Here is a 19,542-nt window from a genome sequence, read left to right as displayed (position 1 = left end):
AAAAATACTAAAGAGTCAATTCCATGTTTGGTTAAACAGTTCTACAATTTTGTTAAGGACAGATTGTGGATAACTGTATTGTCTTCCTGATGATGATGTTGATGGTGCTTCTAAAGTCATCAAAATATTTTGCTCTGGAATCCAGCAGGTGTCTTTAGCAGTTGACCAGTGAAGGGAACAAGCAGAACTGTGTAGGTGCATAAACTTAACATCTTGTTGTTCATGTGAAACTTACACACGTTTCCAACCCACCAAAAATTGTCATACATGCATGCAATATATTGTCCTGGTAGTAAACTTGCAATTGAGAGCACTGGAATTTCTTCATCTGCTTCAAAGGCATGAATTGGGAATGCTGTAGCATCATTGGAAACTCTGCTTGCTCTGAGCTGATTACAATTAATTTGCTTAAATTGATGATTTTCTCTTGTTACAGATATTGTATGTCCCATGGCAACCTCGTTTCATGGTCAGGTTGATTGTTTTCAATCTCTTCCTTTGGTACATAAAAAAAACTTTATGCCTGGAATATTACCATCACAGAATTTGAACAAATTATTTGGTTAACTAAGGGGCTCTGCAGACTAGCACAGGCTGATAGTCTTTTCACTGTTTCTCTAATGCCATAACAAGGTGATTTACCATGCCTCATTCCAAAAAAATTCCATTTAGCTGTGATGCCAAAGTCCTTTTCATGCAGACATAATTTGATGCAATTTTTGAAATTCTTGTACTGGGCAGCTGAACCATCACTAAAGTAATAAACGTTCTTAACATTTTCAATCTCTGTCCTTAAATATGCTATTAAATTTATTTGAAAAGCATGAACAGCAGTGATATCATGACGGAGACAGCTGCTGATCATACAAATGCTAATACTCTGACATACTTCGCCACCAAAATAGACAACAAATGGATGTAATGTGGCCTGACTATTCTCCCAATGAAATCGTTGCACAGCATCTTGAACAACAAATAAATAAATCTCAGCAAACTCCAGCAATATAATTAATTCATTTTCTGCAAAATTTCTTTTTTGCTGTTATAAACTTTGGTGTTTTGACACAAAAGATCGTGTCTTAAACCGGTAATTTTCAAAATCAGTGCCTCCATGAAATTTTCAACAGTTTTCTGACATATTTCAAATGTGTATCTGTCAGTATGGACCGTTGCTTGTATTTGATTGTTCCTTCAGAGTCATTGTCTTTAAAAGCATCTTCAAGGAAAGCCTCTACTTGCATTTTTTCTGGACATTCCTCACAATGTTGCAGCATACAAGCTTTTGATTCCAAACTGCATACAGTTTTTTTCATCAAATTCTTATAGTCATCTTGGATGGAAGTTGCTGAAGCCAACATTAATTTGACATTTTGTTGAATTGCACATACTCATACTGAATGTGATCCAGAAGCACCAACTGCAGTACACCATTTCAGCCTGAGCTCACAAAATTTAGAGAATCTCAGTTGTTTTCCGATTTGCTTACAATAAGCAATGAATATTTCTTTCAGGTTACAAAGGAGCAGGCACTTCTCCTTGTGAATCTTTTCCCCATTTATTCTTACTGCAACACAATCCTTTTTGCAAAGACATAAACGTGAAAACTCATCTTCAAAAACATGAGAACATTTTGTTTTACTTCAACACTGAGCTTTTCCACTTTTTGGTTTGCAGGTGTTGGCAAAATTCCATCTTCCATCTGTAGTTTCCTAGCCTTCTACACCATCACTGTTGCAACAGCAAATTCTTTAGTTTTTTTTTTTTTTTAATAGTCCAGCTATGGGGCCAGGGTCAATATTTGAATTTTACTGCAATTACCTGAAGTCTGAAGCTTAATCTTAAGTTGAATCCCTTTTGCTGATCCATTGAAGCTTTAATGGTGATTGTTCAGTTGATGATAATGAAGTATTAGCAGTAAAGCAAGCATCAACAATGTGTGTCTTCAGTGGATGGTGATTCTTGCTTATCCTGGAGGGATGATTCTTTTTGGGCCACTTCGTGTCTACATTTTGTACAAATTTTCTGACCTGGTTCAATAACTTCATTAGTCAGTAACTTCAACCTATCAGACATTGCAATGATTACTGGTGTTAAAGCCTTCTTCGTTACCCATTTTTCTTTACCAAAAGGATTACAGCACGTCTTCTGCAGGGGTTGAAATTTTGTCATCAACAAGGCATTATGGTATGGACAAATCTGGGCATCTTTAGTAAAATCAAGCCCAGACCTATGTCATAGAAGCTCCTTGCCCACCGGTAACATTTCCTTAACTGATTGTAGTTGACTTTTTCCATAATAGAAAGGTGATGACTTGTGACAGTCATCTCCATTTGATCCACCAAACTAGCAGAGGCAAGGGTCTCTTGGTTCATTTTATACGATAGTTTATTAACCTATAATAAGAAATTTTGAAAGCTCATGAATATCCTGGTTTGAAGTGTAGCAGATTCAGACTTGTTTGTATATAAAATATACCGATTAGCTTGTCGAAACATATTGTTTTAGTACTTACCCTCAGCTACAATAATGATTATTGGCTGTTCAAACACTCGGTACTCAATACAAGAATGTACAATGTTAATGCAAAGGATTACACCACACAGAATACTGATATTTTGAAAACTGGCGATATAGAAAGCAACAGTTGAAAGTGGTGATTCAGCAATGTACCACTGCGGTGAGGATAGAGCCTTAAAAAACTATTGCTGCTTTATAATGCCAATGAAAACTGAGTGGCAATCCATATATGCATCACTATGCATTGTAGGGTTAAAAAATTCTAAAGCAACATAGCATTCCATTATGCTGTTCTAGATTTTATAATCTTAAGAGCATTTTCTGAAGTTTTATTGTATTTATGTTCTATACTGTAACATAATGTAAAAACACTTCTAATTAGCACAGTTACCTTCCCTAAATCACAGGCAAAACTTGAATTATTAAAAGACACTACAATTACACATTTTTTGACTTACAACTTCAAATTGTATTAATTTTTTGTATTTACTGATTATCCATTTTCCCTACTTTTAATAGGTATTCATACTCATCGATATGCAAGATCCAGAAATTAAACAATATGGCTTTGAAAGCTTACAGCATGCTCTTTCCAGCTGTGGCAAGAAAAAAAGGATTGAACAAGACACAGTTGAGATATTGCCCCCCAAAAATGCTATAAAATTTGCATGTAGAAAATTTTGGCCACCTTTGTAGATGCATATCTCTTCATCTATGCACCCAACATTAATTAAATTTGATCTACATATAGACATCTTAGCTAGAAATAACCCGCTGAAGGTTTGATGTGATTGGTTCATATGAAAAGTAGCAGTGGTCAGTCAAACCTTGGCTCCCAGAATTGTGCGATGAATGTTTTAGCCACTTTACAGGGTTGTATTTGTATTTAGGTGTGGCTAAATCCCTAATTTTTGCCATGGTGTGATTCAGCATAAAACTCTAATTCTTCATTGGGCCTAATATTATCCTCCTTTATTCTTTCTTTACTTAACACATTGCCATCATTATCAATCATAAATTCAAATACCCCATTCTCATCACTACTGGATTTGTCATTGCTATACATCATTACAACTGTTAGAATCAGACCCACTGTCACTTTCATTACCCTCAAATACTTGGCTGATTAGTTGGTCCTTGTTTGCAATATTAGGCCACAAAGCAATACACCAGAATTCCTTCTGTTCTCTTAAAAATTTACCATCCATTTTGACACTTTGGACATCCTGGGTAACAGCAACACACTCTGTTTCATCACTTAATTTTATTATAGTAAGTTCCTCCTCTCTTTTTACAGGATAAACATTGCCACATGCACCATCATTCAACATCTCACTATATTAGAATTTACTCTTGTCTTGCTGCTATCATTTACATTAATTTACCTGTGATTACAACATATTTATATGCACATGGCTCTTCATCACCACCTGCTCTAGTGCGAGCCAAAACTTGAGCATTATCTAGTTTAATTGGTTTGATCCAGAATTAAAATCATCTCCTCCATTTCTGTTATTTGAATTTCTCCTATCATCTCCGTGCCAATTCTGGCTATCCTCCACCCAACCATTCCTTGAATTTCTACTATAATTAGTCCTGTTCATCTTATTTACCTGAAATTCTCTCCCTGATTGACTATTGTCGTCAAAATTCCTCCTATTATCTTCCACTCAGGGCTTCACCATCTCCACTTTATCAACATAATTCTAAAAATCATACTGAGCGAGGTGGCGCAGTGGTTAGCACACTGGACTTGCATTTAGAAAAAAATGACGGTTCAATCCTGTGTCCGGCCATCCTGATTTAGGTTTTCCGTGATTTCCCTAAACCGCTTCAGGCAAATGCTGGGATGGTTCCTTTGAAAAGGCATGGCCAACTTCCTTCCCCATCCTTCCCTAATCCAATGAGACCACTGACCTCGCTGTTTGGTCTCTTCCACCAAATCAACCCAAACCAACCCAACCCAAAAAATCACTTAGTTACCCCTAGGGGCAGGTACAAGCAATTCCCTAACATTCTGAGGCAACTTAGTTTCTAAACCCCCAGTTATTGATTCACTACCTAGCTCTTTGTCAAAATGTTCCAGTTTGTTTATCCAATGCTGACAGAAACCTTTCACAGTACCCTTCCCAGATTCAAATCTCTCTCCTCGCCAAAATTCACTCAAGATTATCTACTGCTTCTCTTTGGACCAATATTCATCTAAAAATGCTTTCTTAAAGTTATGCCATGAGGTACAACTATCAAATACCTGAGCTGCTCATCCATAAGCACCCCCTCTCAAAAAACCTCTCACAAATGACATTTTCTCTTTGCCAGTCCATGTTTCAGGCAGATCATTGAATTCCCTAATGAAATCCAGTGGATGCACTTCCCCATATGATTCAAAATCACTAAATTTCTTACAACTAACAAATGAAAGACTGTTTAGGATACCACATATTCTCTGCTTTAGATTTTGTATCTCTTCCATCTTTTTCTCCATTTCAGCCAATTTTGACTCTATATTTTTATTTACTTGTACCAGTTTTTCCTCTACCACTACTGCACACTTGGTTTCTACCTCCGTTTCTAAATTATTTTTAATCTGATTAATTTGTTTCTCAAGTTTAACCCTATTTTCAGCACAAGATTTCCTGTCTGCTTTGACTTCATCTTTACACTGTTTCTCGAAAGCCTCCACCCTCCTACTATAGTCATCACAAAGCTTCTTTCTCTCTTCTACACATTTACTACTCTTTAATGTTAATTTATCATTAGTATTATGTACTAATTTCTCTTTCTTTTCATCACAATCTTTAACTACCGTCTCAACCTTCTTATTTAATTCTGATATATTAGAGCTGACTATCTTAATTTCATATTTAATTTCTTTCTTCAGTTCATCCTTTAATGTAGTCATATCAGTTTTAATACTACTAATGTCTTCTTTTGTACTCATAATACTCATAATTTGCCTTAACATCACTTCCAGTTTTCCATCTGCCATAAATTTTCCCCCTTGCTGACTTTTGCTACTAGAGTCCTCCCCCTTAGCCTTAACAATTTCACCCACTTCAGTAATGTTTTTGTCCATTTTGCTCTCATCACCACACAATGTAGATGACACTTTTGTCATTTCATCTACGATAAGACTTTTGTCCCCATCATTGAAAGTTACATTCAAGTCTGATTTGTAAACACTATCGTCTGCTGAACCAGTCCCCATTATGTCTTTCTTTTCATTTAAAAACTTAACCTCTACAGCTAGTTTTGTTAAGAATCACATTACTCCCTTGCTGTCCATTCTCCTCCATCACATTGTCTTGTTCGTTAAGGCCACTAATTAGGTATCACTTAATACAAAATGGATTTTGCTATGAATTACTGTATTTTTATTCAGTATTTTTATTCACTCATCTCCTGTTGCTGTTGCTGCAGTTGTCATATCGATCATCATCTCCATGGCTGCTGCAAGTTGTAATTTTCTCAGCGAGGTGACTTGTTTATCATGGTCGGCTGTGTCCACCTGTGTGTTGATTGACTGCTCCTGAACTCAATGGCTACTTCCATAGAACCCAATCACTGATTAGCTACATCAATTCTGATATTCTGAAAATAATTGAATTTCATACTCCCATAATATTGTCTGTTCACCGTCCTCAACAAAACTCCGATGACACACGTATCACACACTCACTTCATAAAAATCACTGTACTGTAAACCGTTTTTAAGTTCACTGTTCGAAGTTCATGAGTCCTTGTTTATTGTGTTTCTTCATTGGTAGTCCTCGGTGTCGACACACCACATTGTTACACTGGCTAAAAAATTGGGGGGGGGGGGGCAGTTCAACAATGACTACTGTGAATGATGTAGCCAACAGTTACTCAGTTGTGTTTCACAGTTCTTTACTCACACTATTCACAAACCCCCAACGTTACACAGTTAAATGGCCAGTTCACTATTGGTAAATTAGATTAGCCTCATTAATAGCTTGCAGGCAAACAAATATCAGAACATTGCTACAATAGTTTGCTGTTGAACATCTATGAGAAGTAAAAACCTAACCCCACAGTTCACAGTTCTTTTAGAATAATACGGTATGTGTGACACTGTCATTGTTTTAGACATGGCCTATTGGTGTTACACTAATTCCACTGCATTATTGTTACTCTAATTGATACAGACTTCCCATCTGAAAAATCAGCCATAGACTGACTGACTTGGGACTAAAAATCAGTCCTTTAGATATCCTCACAATAATAGGACTGAAACTATACATTGTTCAATGTTTAATTTACAGAAATTATAATTAAAACATAACTCATTCAATTAACTGAAGACCTTGAAAAACTCCTCCTTTTTAACAGTTTTTCTACCACAAAGGTTAGGCTGAATTATTTGCTTAAATAATGAAATTAACAGATATAGTTATACAGACAATACTTTTGACAAACCTGGTAATTATTTTGGAATTAACTGAGGGCTGATTTTGCTAATATGTTTCCAAATAGAGCCAAATAAATACTCTAAGAATCCTAGTAGTTCTTCTTCCAAATGTTTATAATTAGTATAGAATTTATATTTGTTTATAAGTCAACAACAGAATTTAAGTCATGAAACAATTACTGATTTCACCCTATGACAAAAGACATTAACTAGGAATAGTCAAAATAAATTAAGAGATTGATTAGATACACAAAATTAGATCTGGTGCTATATTTTTTAAGACTGAGGGCCAACTTTTGCCTTTTATGAAAGTGCAGATTATACTGATGTTTGTTAATGCTAATAGGCCAAAAACAAAAAAATGAATTTAAGGAGGCAAATGGCAAAACAAGAGAGGAAGCAAAGAGATCCCAGCTTGCTTTGTCACAACTGGAACCCTTGCGATGCCTATTAGACAAAGCAAGGAAAATCTCATTTGTATACAAAGTGTTGCAGTTGACAACAAGGAATGGATTTTGAATTCCTCCAAACCCGTCTTTTTCTATGTAATCAATATATCACCATTCTCATAGTTTTCCTCATGATTGCTTAATGATATAAGTCCACATCTATCTTTCACAGTCATCTATAGTTTTGCTTACTTCTTTACTCACTTTCATTGAATTATTCATTACGATTGCTTTATGGGATTTCTATAATTTTGTTTGCTTATCTTTATGTATAGTTAATTGCTGATGCTCATGTTGTTGTGTGTCAACAACACTAATCACAACCACTTATCACCCAGCATTTTATTGAGTCTTCTGGGATTTAATCAATTTTAGTTACATTCATTACCATATTGAGTGTTTCTTCTTATTTAGTGTTTGGGGTGACTTTTCCTGCCATTCAGCACCTGAATACATGCTCTTCCTTTTCCCAATCTTTGTTCTGATGAAGAAATTTTAGAAAATTTGCTAAGGTTTAAAATTCAACTGCGCCTTCAGTTTGATGTACCTGTGGCTCCTGTTTAACACGCTTTTATTCCAAAAGCTCGTAAGTGGATTCAGTTTGAGTAATAGAAACGTTAAACATTCACAACAAGAAAACTTCTCACTAAGTCAAGTTACACAAATCAAAAAAGTCTATTAGATTTTTTCCTGTGGAGGAACTTATTAACGCAATTTGGAAGATGACTCTGTTTTAAAGACATGCTCCTCTATGACCACAAAGTTACTTTTAATATTTCAGCAAATACTAAACAGTGCAATGAACACAACATTTATACAGAAGATAATTACCAAAATAAAACAACACTCAAAAATATATACTGGTTTTCTTAAATTAGAAGGACTCAGCTACAACTTAAGACAGCAAATCCAATTTACAGGGAAATTAAGTTTCCTGTTCCCAAAATACAAGGGTCACTCCAAAAGAAATGCACACTATTTTTGTAAAAATATAGTTTTCATTCTGCATGTGTGAAAGTTTTACAGTGTGTAGATACATCCTTCCCACTTGTTTTCAAACTTAGTTCAACCTTTTTCCGTGAGTGGTGCCGTCACAGCATGTCTTCAAGATGGCTACTACACTTGACATTCGTCAGAAGTAATGTGCTGTCATAGAATTCCTGTGCTGTGAAAGTGAGACAGTGGGAAACATCCACAAGAGGTTGAAAAGGTGTATGGAGATGCTGCTGTCGATCGCAGTACAGTTAGTTGGTGGGCAAGCAGGTTACGTGATGAAAGCAGGCACGGCAATATTGAGGATTGTCCTTGCAGTGGCAGGCCTCGTACTGCACACACTCCAGACAATGTGCAGAGAGTTAACAAATTGGTGACTGCTGACAGATGCATCACAGTGAACGAATTTTCATGCTACGCTGGGATAGGGGAAGGAAGTGTTTGCAGAATACTAAAAGTGTTGGCGTTAAAAAAAGGTCTCTGCCAGGTGGGTTCCCAGGATGTTGACAGTGGCTCACAAAGAAACCAGAAAAACAGTATGCAGCGAACTTTTGGAACAGTACGAAAATGATGGAGATGAATTTCTTGGAAGAATTGTGACAGATGATGAAACATGGCTCCATCATTTTTCACCAGAGACGAAGAGGCAATCAATGGAGTGGCATCATGCAAATTCACCTAAGAAAAAAAAAGTCAAAACCACACCTTCTGCTGGAAACGTTATGGCTACAGTGTTTTTTGATTCCGAAGGACTCTTGCTTGCAGACATCATGTCAAGTGGAACCACCATAAATTCTGATGCATATGTGACGACACTGAAGAAACCTCAAGCTCGACTGAGTTGTGTTCGACCACATCGGCAAAAGCAGGATGTTTTGTTGTTGCACGACAATGCACGGCCACATGTCAGTCAAAAAACCATGGAAGTGATCACAAAACTTGGGTGGACAACACTGAAACAGCCGCCTTACAATCCTGACCTGACTCCATGTGACTATCATCTCTTTGGGAAACTGAAAGACTCTCTTCATGGAACAAGGTTTGAAGATGATGATTCCCTTGTGCACACTGCCAAACAGTGGCTCCAACAGTTTGGTCCAGAATTTTACCATGCGGGCATACAGGCACTGGTTCCAAGGTGGCGTAAGGTACTTGAGAGGGATGGAAATTATGTGGAGAAATGAAAATATTGTTCCTAAAGGATGTATCTACACGCTATAAAATTTTCAAATATGTAGAATAAAATATGGATTTAAAAAAAAATAGTGTGCATTTCTTTTGGAGTGACCCTCGTAGAGCTCCACATTCAGTGGGTGCACAAAAATATGGAAACACCAAAACCACAACACATTACCATGCCTAATAATAACAGGAAAACGTCTGGCATACAAAACAGCTCCTAGTTATCTCAGAATGTATATGATTCTCAAGGGAATCTTATGCCATTCTTCCTGGAAAACAGTGACAAGTTCAGGTAAGAATGATGGAGGTGGATAGCAACCACACACCCTTCTCTTCAAAGTAGTCCATAAAGGCTTAATAACACTGATATATAGTGACTGTGATAGTCAGAAGAGGTGCAACTATTCATCTTCATGAATGATACAAGCTGTGTGAACAGGGCCCCTGTCATCTTGGAACGTATTACCACTGGGGAACAAACATTGCACTATGGAATGGACCTGAGGAGCCGAAAAAGTCACATGTAATGGTGGTAGTGTGACAATGGAGATTACCAGGAGTCCACTCTTGGGACATGAACTTGAACTTGGCCAGAAGTTGGAAACAGTGTGAAACTAAGACTCATATGACCAAATGACGTTCTTCCAGTGCACCATAATCCAGCTTTGACACCATGTTTTTCTGTCATGGATATATGTATCACTGTTTGGTTTTGATATGCCAGCTCATCCTGCAATTCCATGCTTATGGAGCTCCCTTAATTTTTTTGGTGCTGACTGAGTTTGCAAGTGCGACATTCAGTTCTGTATTGAATTTTGCAGTTGTCATTCTCATTATTTTTCATCACAGACTTCTTCAATTGACATCTGCCCAAATTACTCAACGCAAAGTTTTATCCGCATTGTGATTTAGGGAATGATCTTTTTCCACTTTCCCTGTAGGCAATATAAATATTAGATATACTCTTGAAACACAAAACATTTCAGCAACCTTGGTTATGGGAAGAATGCACCATATGAGCACCAACAATTTTCCTATGTTCAAATTCACTTAGATCCATCTACTGACCACGAGTGACACTTGTAAAATATGAATGACATTGCACAAGTTCTGTTCATGGTCAAATATAGCAGTGTGACCAGCAGGCTTGGCTAGTATCTGCATTTATGCTCAAGCATGCATTTCTTGCAGCATTTCCATATCTTTATGGGGATCCAAAACTGCGTATTTCCTATGTTAGATTTGTGAAAGGATTCAAAGGAGACTTTCTGTGTGTTGGGTGATGTATGTGCATCTACATGAGTAGACTTTCATGTGGAACAATGACTGTGCAGGTCTGTAATGATAACTGCCTAGATGGTATTTCGCCCTAGAAGAGACAGTACTGAATGTCTTCAGCAGCGTACAGTATAAAGCATTACTGATCACCTCAGTCTCCAAATCTGAAATCCATGGCACATGTTTAGTATACTCTTGTGAGTTGTTTAGCTACTGGACAATTTCTTCCAAAGGCAGTTTGCTTAATTAAAAACAGGTTTACAAGAAGAATGACACACACTTCCTATGACACTTAACAGGTAGCATCATTTACAGCATCACACACCCATGTATGTGCTTCATATTGCTTGTGGGAATCATGCTCAATATTGATAGTACTTGTGCTATAAAAAAGTGACACACTGTTTTGCAGATTTAAATATGTTTTAAGTCTGAATTATTTTCTTTACATGTAAATTGAAGGTGGAGGGGCATGAGAAAGAAAAGGAAAGGGAAGGGATTACTGATGTCAGCTGCATTGGGACATTACACAGAATCAGTGGCAATGAATGAAATTATGTACTGGACTAGGATCTCCTGCTTACTAGGCAGGTTCGTTAACCACTGCACCATATGGGAAATAGTGTTATCATAACTGTCTGGACTATCTTGGCATGGCTCACAGCCAACTCACATTGCCACCCAGTGCCACCTATCCGCAGTCTCTCTTCATTTTCTTCATGCTCACTACTCTGAGGTTCCCACAGGAAGTTGGACATACTTGTGCATCCACACTGAAGAAGGTGTGTCCACTGCCCATGTAGGTGAATAAACTATATGAATGCCTGGTGCCTGTACTTTTGGACATGTACAAAAGAACAGAAACCACACATTCATATAATGCATTTCCTTTGCTTCAGTCTGTGTTTTTATGTTTCAATATGTTTTCTATTTTATTGATCACTTTGATTATTTATTGTATGGAGGAAAGCTCATGTGGTTGCACTACTTAAGCCTGGTAAGGAACCAAATGACCCTAAAAACTTCCACCCAATATCACTGTTATGGCACTGTTTCACGGTCTTCGAGCATCTTATCCTTAACCGAATTAGAGGCATCCTCAAAGAAAAGTTCATCCCTCAACAAGCTGGCTTTCAACCTGGAAAGTCGGGCTGCAGTCAGATACTGAACCTCACTCAGCACATCATAGATGTTTTCAAACTGTGTAATATAATAGGAGTTGCCTTTGTCAACCTAACAGCTGCATATGACACTATCAACCACAGGAAGTTGCTGAGGAAAATTTACCAACTCACCAAAGATTACCAACTAACATCCCTTATTGGTACTCACCTGCAGAACAGAAGATTCCAAGTCTCTCTCCAGGGTAAGAAAAGCAGATGACGCACACAAAAGAATGGCTTACCTCAAGGCAGTGTGCTCGCCCCTGCGCTCTTCAATGTTTACACTAATGACCAGCCCATAACAGAAAATTCCAGGCTTTTCATCTATGCTGACGATACTGCAGTGGCTGCTCAAGGAAAGATGTTTGAAGAAGTAGAGGAAAAGTTGACTTCTGCACTAGATACGCTTGGCTCCTACTACAAAGCCAATCATCCAAAGCCAAATCCCAACCAGACTCAGGCGTGCGCATTTCACTTGAAGAATAGAGAAACTCGGCAGGAATTGGACATTACATGGCAAGGCAACTGACTGAGGCATTGTTCAACACCAGTATATCTGGGTGTTACCCTTGACCAAACTCTGTCCTTCAAGAAACAATGCCATAACACAGGCTGAAAGTTAGTTCACGGAATAACATCTTGAGGAAGCTCACATCCATCGCCTGGGGAGCAAGTCCTCCTGTCCTGAGAATTTCGGCTCTTGCTTTGTGTGTGTCCACTGCAGAGTATGCTTCACCTGTGTGGAGTGCATCCACTCACACCAAACAGGTGGATCTTGCAATCAATGAGACCGTCCGAATTTTGTCGGGATGTATGAAGCCAACTCCAGTTGATAAAATCTACCCGATTATTAGAATAGCTGCCCCCACTATTAGAAGAGCTGTTGCTGCTGATGAAGAGAGGGCTAAGCAAACTTGTGATCCCCAACATCCACTGCATGATCATCATGCTGTAGTCCATCAACTGAAGTCAAGAAAGAGCTTCATTGCCAGAACTCAAACACTAGAGGGAACACCAGAGTCTAACCGCATCACCAGGTGGAGGAGAAAGCTACCACCTGATATCCCTGTAAAGGAAGAGCTAGCTCCAGGAAATGACTTGCCCTACCGTATTTGGAGATCACTCAATTGTCTTAGGGTGTGTGTTCCTCTTTGCAAGACCAACATGCAAAAGTGGGGCATTCTTCCAGCTGATGGAGATACATCCTGCAAGTGCAGAACAACACAATATCCGGCCCACCTGCTAATTTGTCCTCAACTCGAACAACCCTGCACAACACAGGACCTGATCGAGGGAAACAACAAGGCCATCGGAGTTGCTACCTTCTGGAAATGCGGACTGGACACAGAACTGAATGAATGAATACGTTTTGTAGATAAATTTGAGAATTTTTGTTGTTTTCCCCTTATGCATGGATCCCAACGTACAAAAAAAATCTACCTGTCACGTAACAACATGTCTACATCCACACCCAGACTCCTCAAAACACTCAGAAGTGTTTGTCAGACTGTGTAAATGAGCCGTAAGTAGAAAGAATGGTATCATTCAAAATCCAAAGTTTCTTCTTTAACAAAAGAGGAGAAATGGCCCTTTCAAGCATTAATAGAAAACTCTTCCATAAGGTGATTCAAGTCATATAGAGATGGACAGGACAAGGAGAAAATCAATAAAAGCAAACAGATATGTTTTGCTGTGTCTCATTTGACTTAGTTGTTATCTTTCCCACTAACTCCTTCAATAGCCTGTAGCATACAAACTATTTCTTTGGGGGGTGGGGAGCGACAAACAAACCTATTTACTGGTTTCTGTTAAGAATACTTTCATACCGACAGTGTGGGAAGGTCTGTTAGGTAATCACCAGTATGTTGTTCTACAGAGAGAAACAACTTATTAATACTAATATGGAAGGGACTGATGATCCTGTAGTTTTGTCCCTTTATCCCCAAACCAAGCAACCAGCTGCTATTGACCCAAATTTTTAGGCCATGCTCTTGAAAACTATTTTGTTGCTTCAATTTTTAAAAGACATCATTTATCTGGGAAGACACTGGTCCTCCTTTGTTTTGAGACCATCTATGAAAAGGAGTTCATATTTACTGTCAATTGGCCAGAGAGATATCTTTTGTTGTTATTACTATTTTACAAACACTGTGCATCACATCTTAAAGAAAAAAAGAAAAACATGATTTATTTGAAAAAGAAAACGGCATTTATTTTCTTTTTATCCAGACAAAAATTTTTACATAACAATTTCCTAAATTAGTTTTCCTTTTGACAGTTTTGGAAACAAATTCTTTCATGACACCCATACTTGACCAATCCATGGTTCATCTGAGGCACGTTTTAAGTCTTCTCAAGGTGTTGAATGACATCTCAAGAGGATGCTGATGATACTGGAACTGTCAGAATCAGAATGATGAGGCGAATAACTTCCTGAAAGAGTTCTTTAAACTTACCGGGTTCAGCAATAAGTTTTCTTCCAATAAAGGATCCATTACATGGTTGTATATAAGTCGTAATGGTTTGCAGCATTTCGAGCTGTACATGAAGCCTGTCCAGATTAAAGTCTGTTGTATGTACTCCAAGCAATTCTTCCAAACATTGTGTAGATGGAGGATGTTTTTGGGACAATGTAATAAGTATCTCTTCAAGAAGAGATAGTTGCTTTAGATCCTCTTCGTTGAACCTTCTATCAGTCTCATTCAGAAGGAGATTAAGAATTTCAAACAAATCTTTCCTAAATTTTTGGTCTTGAGACATTCTTTGGAAACAGACAGTGCTCTTGTATGTTGCAATTTTGCTGGTATTTTTCTTGGCCATGAGATACTTGGGTTTAGGTTTTTAGAATAATCTCCGAATTTCTCTAACAGCATATCAAATGCTTCTGTAATCCTATGATTTGCTAGAGCTACTTTTAGAACCTCCACAGTATGTTTCACTCTGGCTGCATTAAAATTTGTACTCTGTGGGGATCTGGCCAGTTCCTCACACAGTCCAAACACTTCAGTTGCTACTGCTATAAAAAAAATAGTTTCTAACTTTTCAAGCTGCTTTGTATAGCCTTGCAGGACTTATCTCCTTTCATCTGTAACTGAGCTTGGTACATTCAATATTTTGGTCACCATTTTCTGGACCCAGTCCGTGAAATGTGTCAAAGATTTTACTCTTACATCCCATTGGGTGGGACACATTGGAATCAGTCGTTGAACCTGTGAATTTGGATTCATCTCATTGACACCAGATGTTAGCACACATTTTTCCTTTTTGCAGATTCTCATATTATATTTAAGACATCTTTCACAGTTACCAGTCAGTATATTGCATGATGGGTCACAGCTTCTTGAAACTCCCTGTAGTGTTTGATCCAAAGAATGATTGCTGCAGCGGATGTAACAACACATTGCTGGTCTTGAATAAGAATTTCCTTCACACTTTTGCTCCACCCAGACATATTAGTTGCACCATCAAAATTGTTACGGCGTAAAGTCAAGCACCAGCATGCCAGTTGGGAATGAAAGAGAAGAGACAGCTGTGAGAAGAAGTCAGCCAATAGCATGCTGACCGACCCCTATCCAGGACAACAATGCGAGAGCAGTGGGCCCTATGTGAAGAGGACACAAGCGCCACAACCAACTGGTGATGGCCAGGTGATTGGCAGCTTCAAGATTGTGCATTTGTATACAAGCGTCAACTCTATTCACTTCACTTGTACTATGTATATAGCACGAATATTTTTATTTTGTATGTTACCCTTTGCTTGCAATACTTTTGTGTAATTGTTGAAGTTAAGTATTGCCATTTATTTTTTTGTAATAAAACCCATTAATACGACTTGTTTTATCTGATTGTCTAGTGAACTGAGTATAAAGGATTCCTAGACATCCCATATTTGACGACAAGGCTGGACATAATATTTTATGAGCATGGAGACATAATAGAAACAGTGGGCACGTAGAAACTAGTGACGGTCTCAGAAGGATGTCTTTAATGGTAGTTACCAATGTTTGTGCCTTGGAGTTCGGAAGTCTATATAAACCCAGAAAAAGTTTTTTTTTATTACAAGCGTTTCAGGGTCAACACAATGTACACAAAGAGTGAACTGTTGCTGGCTAGCCATGTCCGTCGTTGAATCTGCCATAGTTCTGAAAATGGGGAATTTTTTATTTGCTGTACAATTTCTCACTCAGTCACGTGAGGCATAATTTCCAGTACTTCGTTTTATATCACTGGCTACAAACAAAGTGTCACTGGGTCTCAGCTATATCTTCAGTTCTGGTGCATCATTCTTTCTCCTATCAGAAAGCATCATGAGGTTCCCAGAGACCATTTCATGGCCTCTCAGTGCATTTCTTGTTCGACTCAGGAACCTGAGTGAACTGATAATTACTAGTAAAGTGGTTTCAGCTTTCTCCTGATTGGCTAGCAGATGTCACGCAACTTGGGCAACCACCGACTGTTGTTAATTATTTTGGAAACTCTTCTTTGCTTTTTCCTGCTTGAATCCTTGAGGTGGAACTGTTTGCCACTGATACAGATGGTCAAGCGAGTTCTGACTATTCCAGTGTAGGTCGGCACTGTTTTGTCGCTTTTGCATATTTGATGTCCCCTTTAACTCAAAAGCATTCCCATTGTATTGGAAATGAGTGACATCTTTTTGCAAATGCTTTTGGGGTACGTCATAGCCCCCCCCCCCTTTCCCATAAAAGTCTCATTGAGAAGTGTGAGACTAAAATTATGTTTACATTCTTCAAAGAACTACTAAGAACAATATTGAGTTAGGAGATTTATGACAAATAAATGACATAAAATAATTACATGCCTTTCACCACAAAGGTTCACTCATAATCACCTTGAAACTGCAAATCAAATGCGTGTCTTTATCTCTGTGTAGAAATCTGGAGAAAAATCACTGGCTACACTGTACACGTTTCACATTCATTACCAGAGCAACAATGCATAACGATGTAGCTACGGCGTGAAAGCACGGTGGTGCTGAAGGAAGGGAAAAGAGGGGAGTGTCAGAATACTACCTCTCCTCACATTTAGGTTATCAAGCTGTTTTTATTTTCTTAAATTTGGTATTGTTCGTAGAGTGCGGTGGACATTGTAGTAGCGGCGAGCCAGGTCAGGCGTACTGTCCACAATTTGGGCGTTTTGGGGCGATGTTCATCATTTTCAATAGGACCGCACATGGCTTGTGCCTGCATGACTGCAAGACTAAACTGACCAAAAAAAATTTTGCACCATCTGCAAATCTGCGAACTTGTGTGAGATTAGATTCAAGGGGAACTGAACAATAACTAATAGCGGTGGTGTCAGTACTTGTTTTGATCAATATATTATTACGCAGGTGCAGAGGATAACTATTAATATTGTAAAGGGACAGCAAAACCAATTTTTTACTGTCAAGGTCTCAAACTGGCACATCTTGCCCAAATTCGGCGCACTGGCCACTCTAGTTCATCTATACGACATAGACGGCCCAATCAGTCTCACACTGTTCGAAAGTGCTATGCAGAATTTGTTACATATGTGTACAGAGGCTATCCCTCATTAGGAGTCAGACTGAAAAATAGGATGAAGGGAGAGGACAGAGTGTAGTAGCTGCTGTAAGATGTCAACATGCTTCAGTCAAAAGCAAAAATCACTGTCAACAAAAACATTGATCCCATATTTTTTGACAGCAGCATAGTTTATTCCCTGGCTCGGCCTATAGATCAAATGAAACTCCAAGTGAAGTTGGGGGGGGGGGGGGGGGGGGGGGGAAGAGCAGAAAACATCTGCCCCCCCCCCCCACATCTCCCAGAGATTGAAGTGGTGGAGGAGGGGAGGGGTGACCGCCCCTCCTGTACGGCATTATCAATAGCTCATTTCTACTAAACATTTGTTCTCTTTTCCCACATGACGATACCTTGGACTTTTAATAAATATTGACTTTAGTTCAAATGTATCATTCCACAGGGACATGAAAAGTTTTTGCTATGTTTATGTGGCAGTGAGATTTGTACCATATCCTAAAATAGCTATTTTGCTTTCAAACAGTTAAGGAAGAAAACATTCAGTTTATCTGTCTGATTCCAGGCTATTATGTCACAAAGACTGGAAACAGTTAGAATGCAGCAACCTTGCATAATGTACTTGCCGGACATTACTGAGTGGTGGAACATGGCTGGTGATCTGGTGAGGTCAATATTTCTGAGAGTGATGAATTGTTTTGATTCACGTACAGAGGTATTGTTGCTGGCAACAGCACATGTACCATATACTGAACTGCCTGATTCTGTGAGTATAACAGATTTGTCTTAAATGTAATGTCACATAACACTAATTACTTTAGAACTGTACTGTAACAATTCTTTCCTATTTACATTGCTAGTCTTGTCACAGCAAATACAGGTTGCAGCCTAGAGGCAGATGACAGCATATACAAATGAAAATTGTTAACAGTGAATTAAGAGATGATGTTTACAGATAATATACCATGATTATATGTAAGACTGCCACATTATTATGTAGTACTGCAAGTACAGTTGGCAAAAAGTGGTGCTGTTCTTAATAATTTGTATAAAGCCTTAGATGTTTTTATGTTTGGTACTGATGGTGTTAAAGAAAATATTAGAGCCAGATTGAGTTTCACATTTATTCCTTCAATTTCATCAGCAGACATGTGAATAACCTGCATAGTTGTGGTAGTTGCAGCTGCCTGAGCAAAAGTTGATGCATCACCTACTATGAATTTTCACCTTTTTACTGCATTCCACATGTGCCGTTCCACAACTGCACCAATTCCATGTATAGCTCCTTTAGTGTGTAATGTAGCAAAAAAGTTCCAATAGATTCCTATGTTGTGGAACAACTGAAGTTGAGGAACAGCAGCAATAATATATTTGTTTTTAAATTGTGAGGTAGGTCCATCTGACCAGATTGAAACTACCTTCGCATTTTCAGGTATTGTTGGCAGTACCTTGCTGTATGCAATCACAGTATCCTTGTAATGGGTTAAGTTGTCTGAAATAACAACAATTGGGTGATGAGAACCTGAATGCCACAGTGACACAGTGAAAATACTATCTTGTGCTTGTGCCTGATGTGCACTTTGCACCTCATCGTGTTAGAATAGAATAGAATAGAATAGAATAGACTCTTTATTTACCTTTCAGTATGTTTTCCATACAATTGGCATTGTTAGTGTGTGCAATACATTTTTCTAAAATTACAATAATTATTATTGTACATAATTGTGCCTGTGCAGGGCAAGCAGATACGCGTGCTAAAGTAATATTGATAATACAACAATTATTCATTCACAATAGTAATAATAATAATAATAATAATAATAATACATCATAACAGTTAAATATACAATAATATCAAGATATATTTATGGTACATCTTACATATCCATGTAAAAAGTCTTTGTTGGCACATTACTGTCACAAACATATAGTTATAATTCAAATGGCAGTTTTTTGTTTCATGTAGCATATCTCTTTTGTGTCACTGCTTAGAAACTCATCAAGTGAGTAATATG

General features: G+C 38.0%; 1 protein-coding gene across 1 annotated transcript in view; it reads left to right on the top strand.

Moving 5' to 3' along the window:
- LOC126417093 (ATPase family AAA domain-containing protein 2B-like) overlaps positions 1–19,049 on the top strand; it is a 35,861-nt gene extending 16,812 nt beyond the window's left edge. Inside the window, exons 3-4 of the mRNA XM_050084988.1 lie at positions 18,093–18,293; positions 18,960–19,049. Coding sequence (XP_049940945.1) covers positions 18,093–18,293; positions 18,960–19,028 — 270 coding nt within the window. The 3' untranslated portion in view covers positions 19,029–19,049. The remainder of the gene's footprint in view (positions 1–18,092; positions 18,294–18,959) is intronic.
- The last annotated feature ends 493 nt before the right edge of the window (positions 19,050–19,542 follow it).

The sequence above is a fragment of the Schistocerca serialis genome, chromosome 8 (assembly GCF_023864345.2).
Source record: "Schistocerca serialis cubense isolate TAMUIC-IGC-003099 chromosome 8, iqSchSeri2.2, whole genome shotgun sequence".
Lineage (NCBI taxonomy): Eukaryota > Metazoa > Arthropoda > Insecta > Orthoptera > Acrididae > Schistocerca > Schistocerca serialis.
This window is presented reverse-complemented; position numbering and strand designations above follow the sequence as displayed.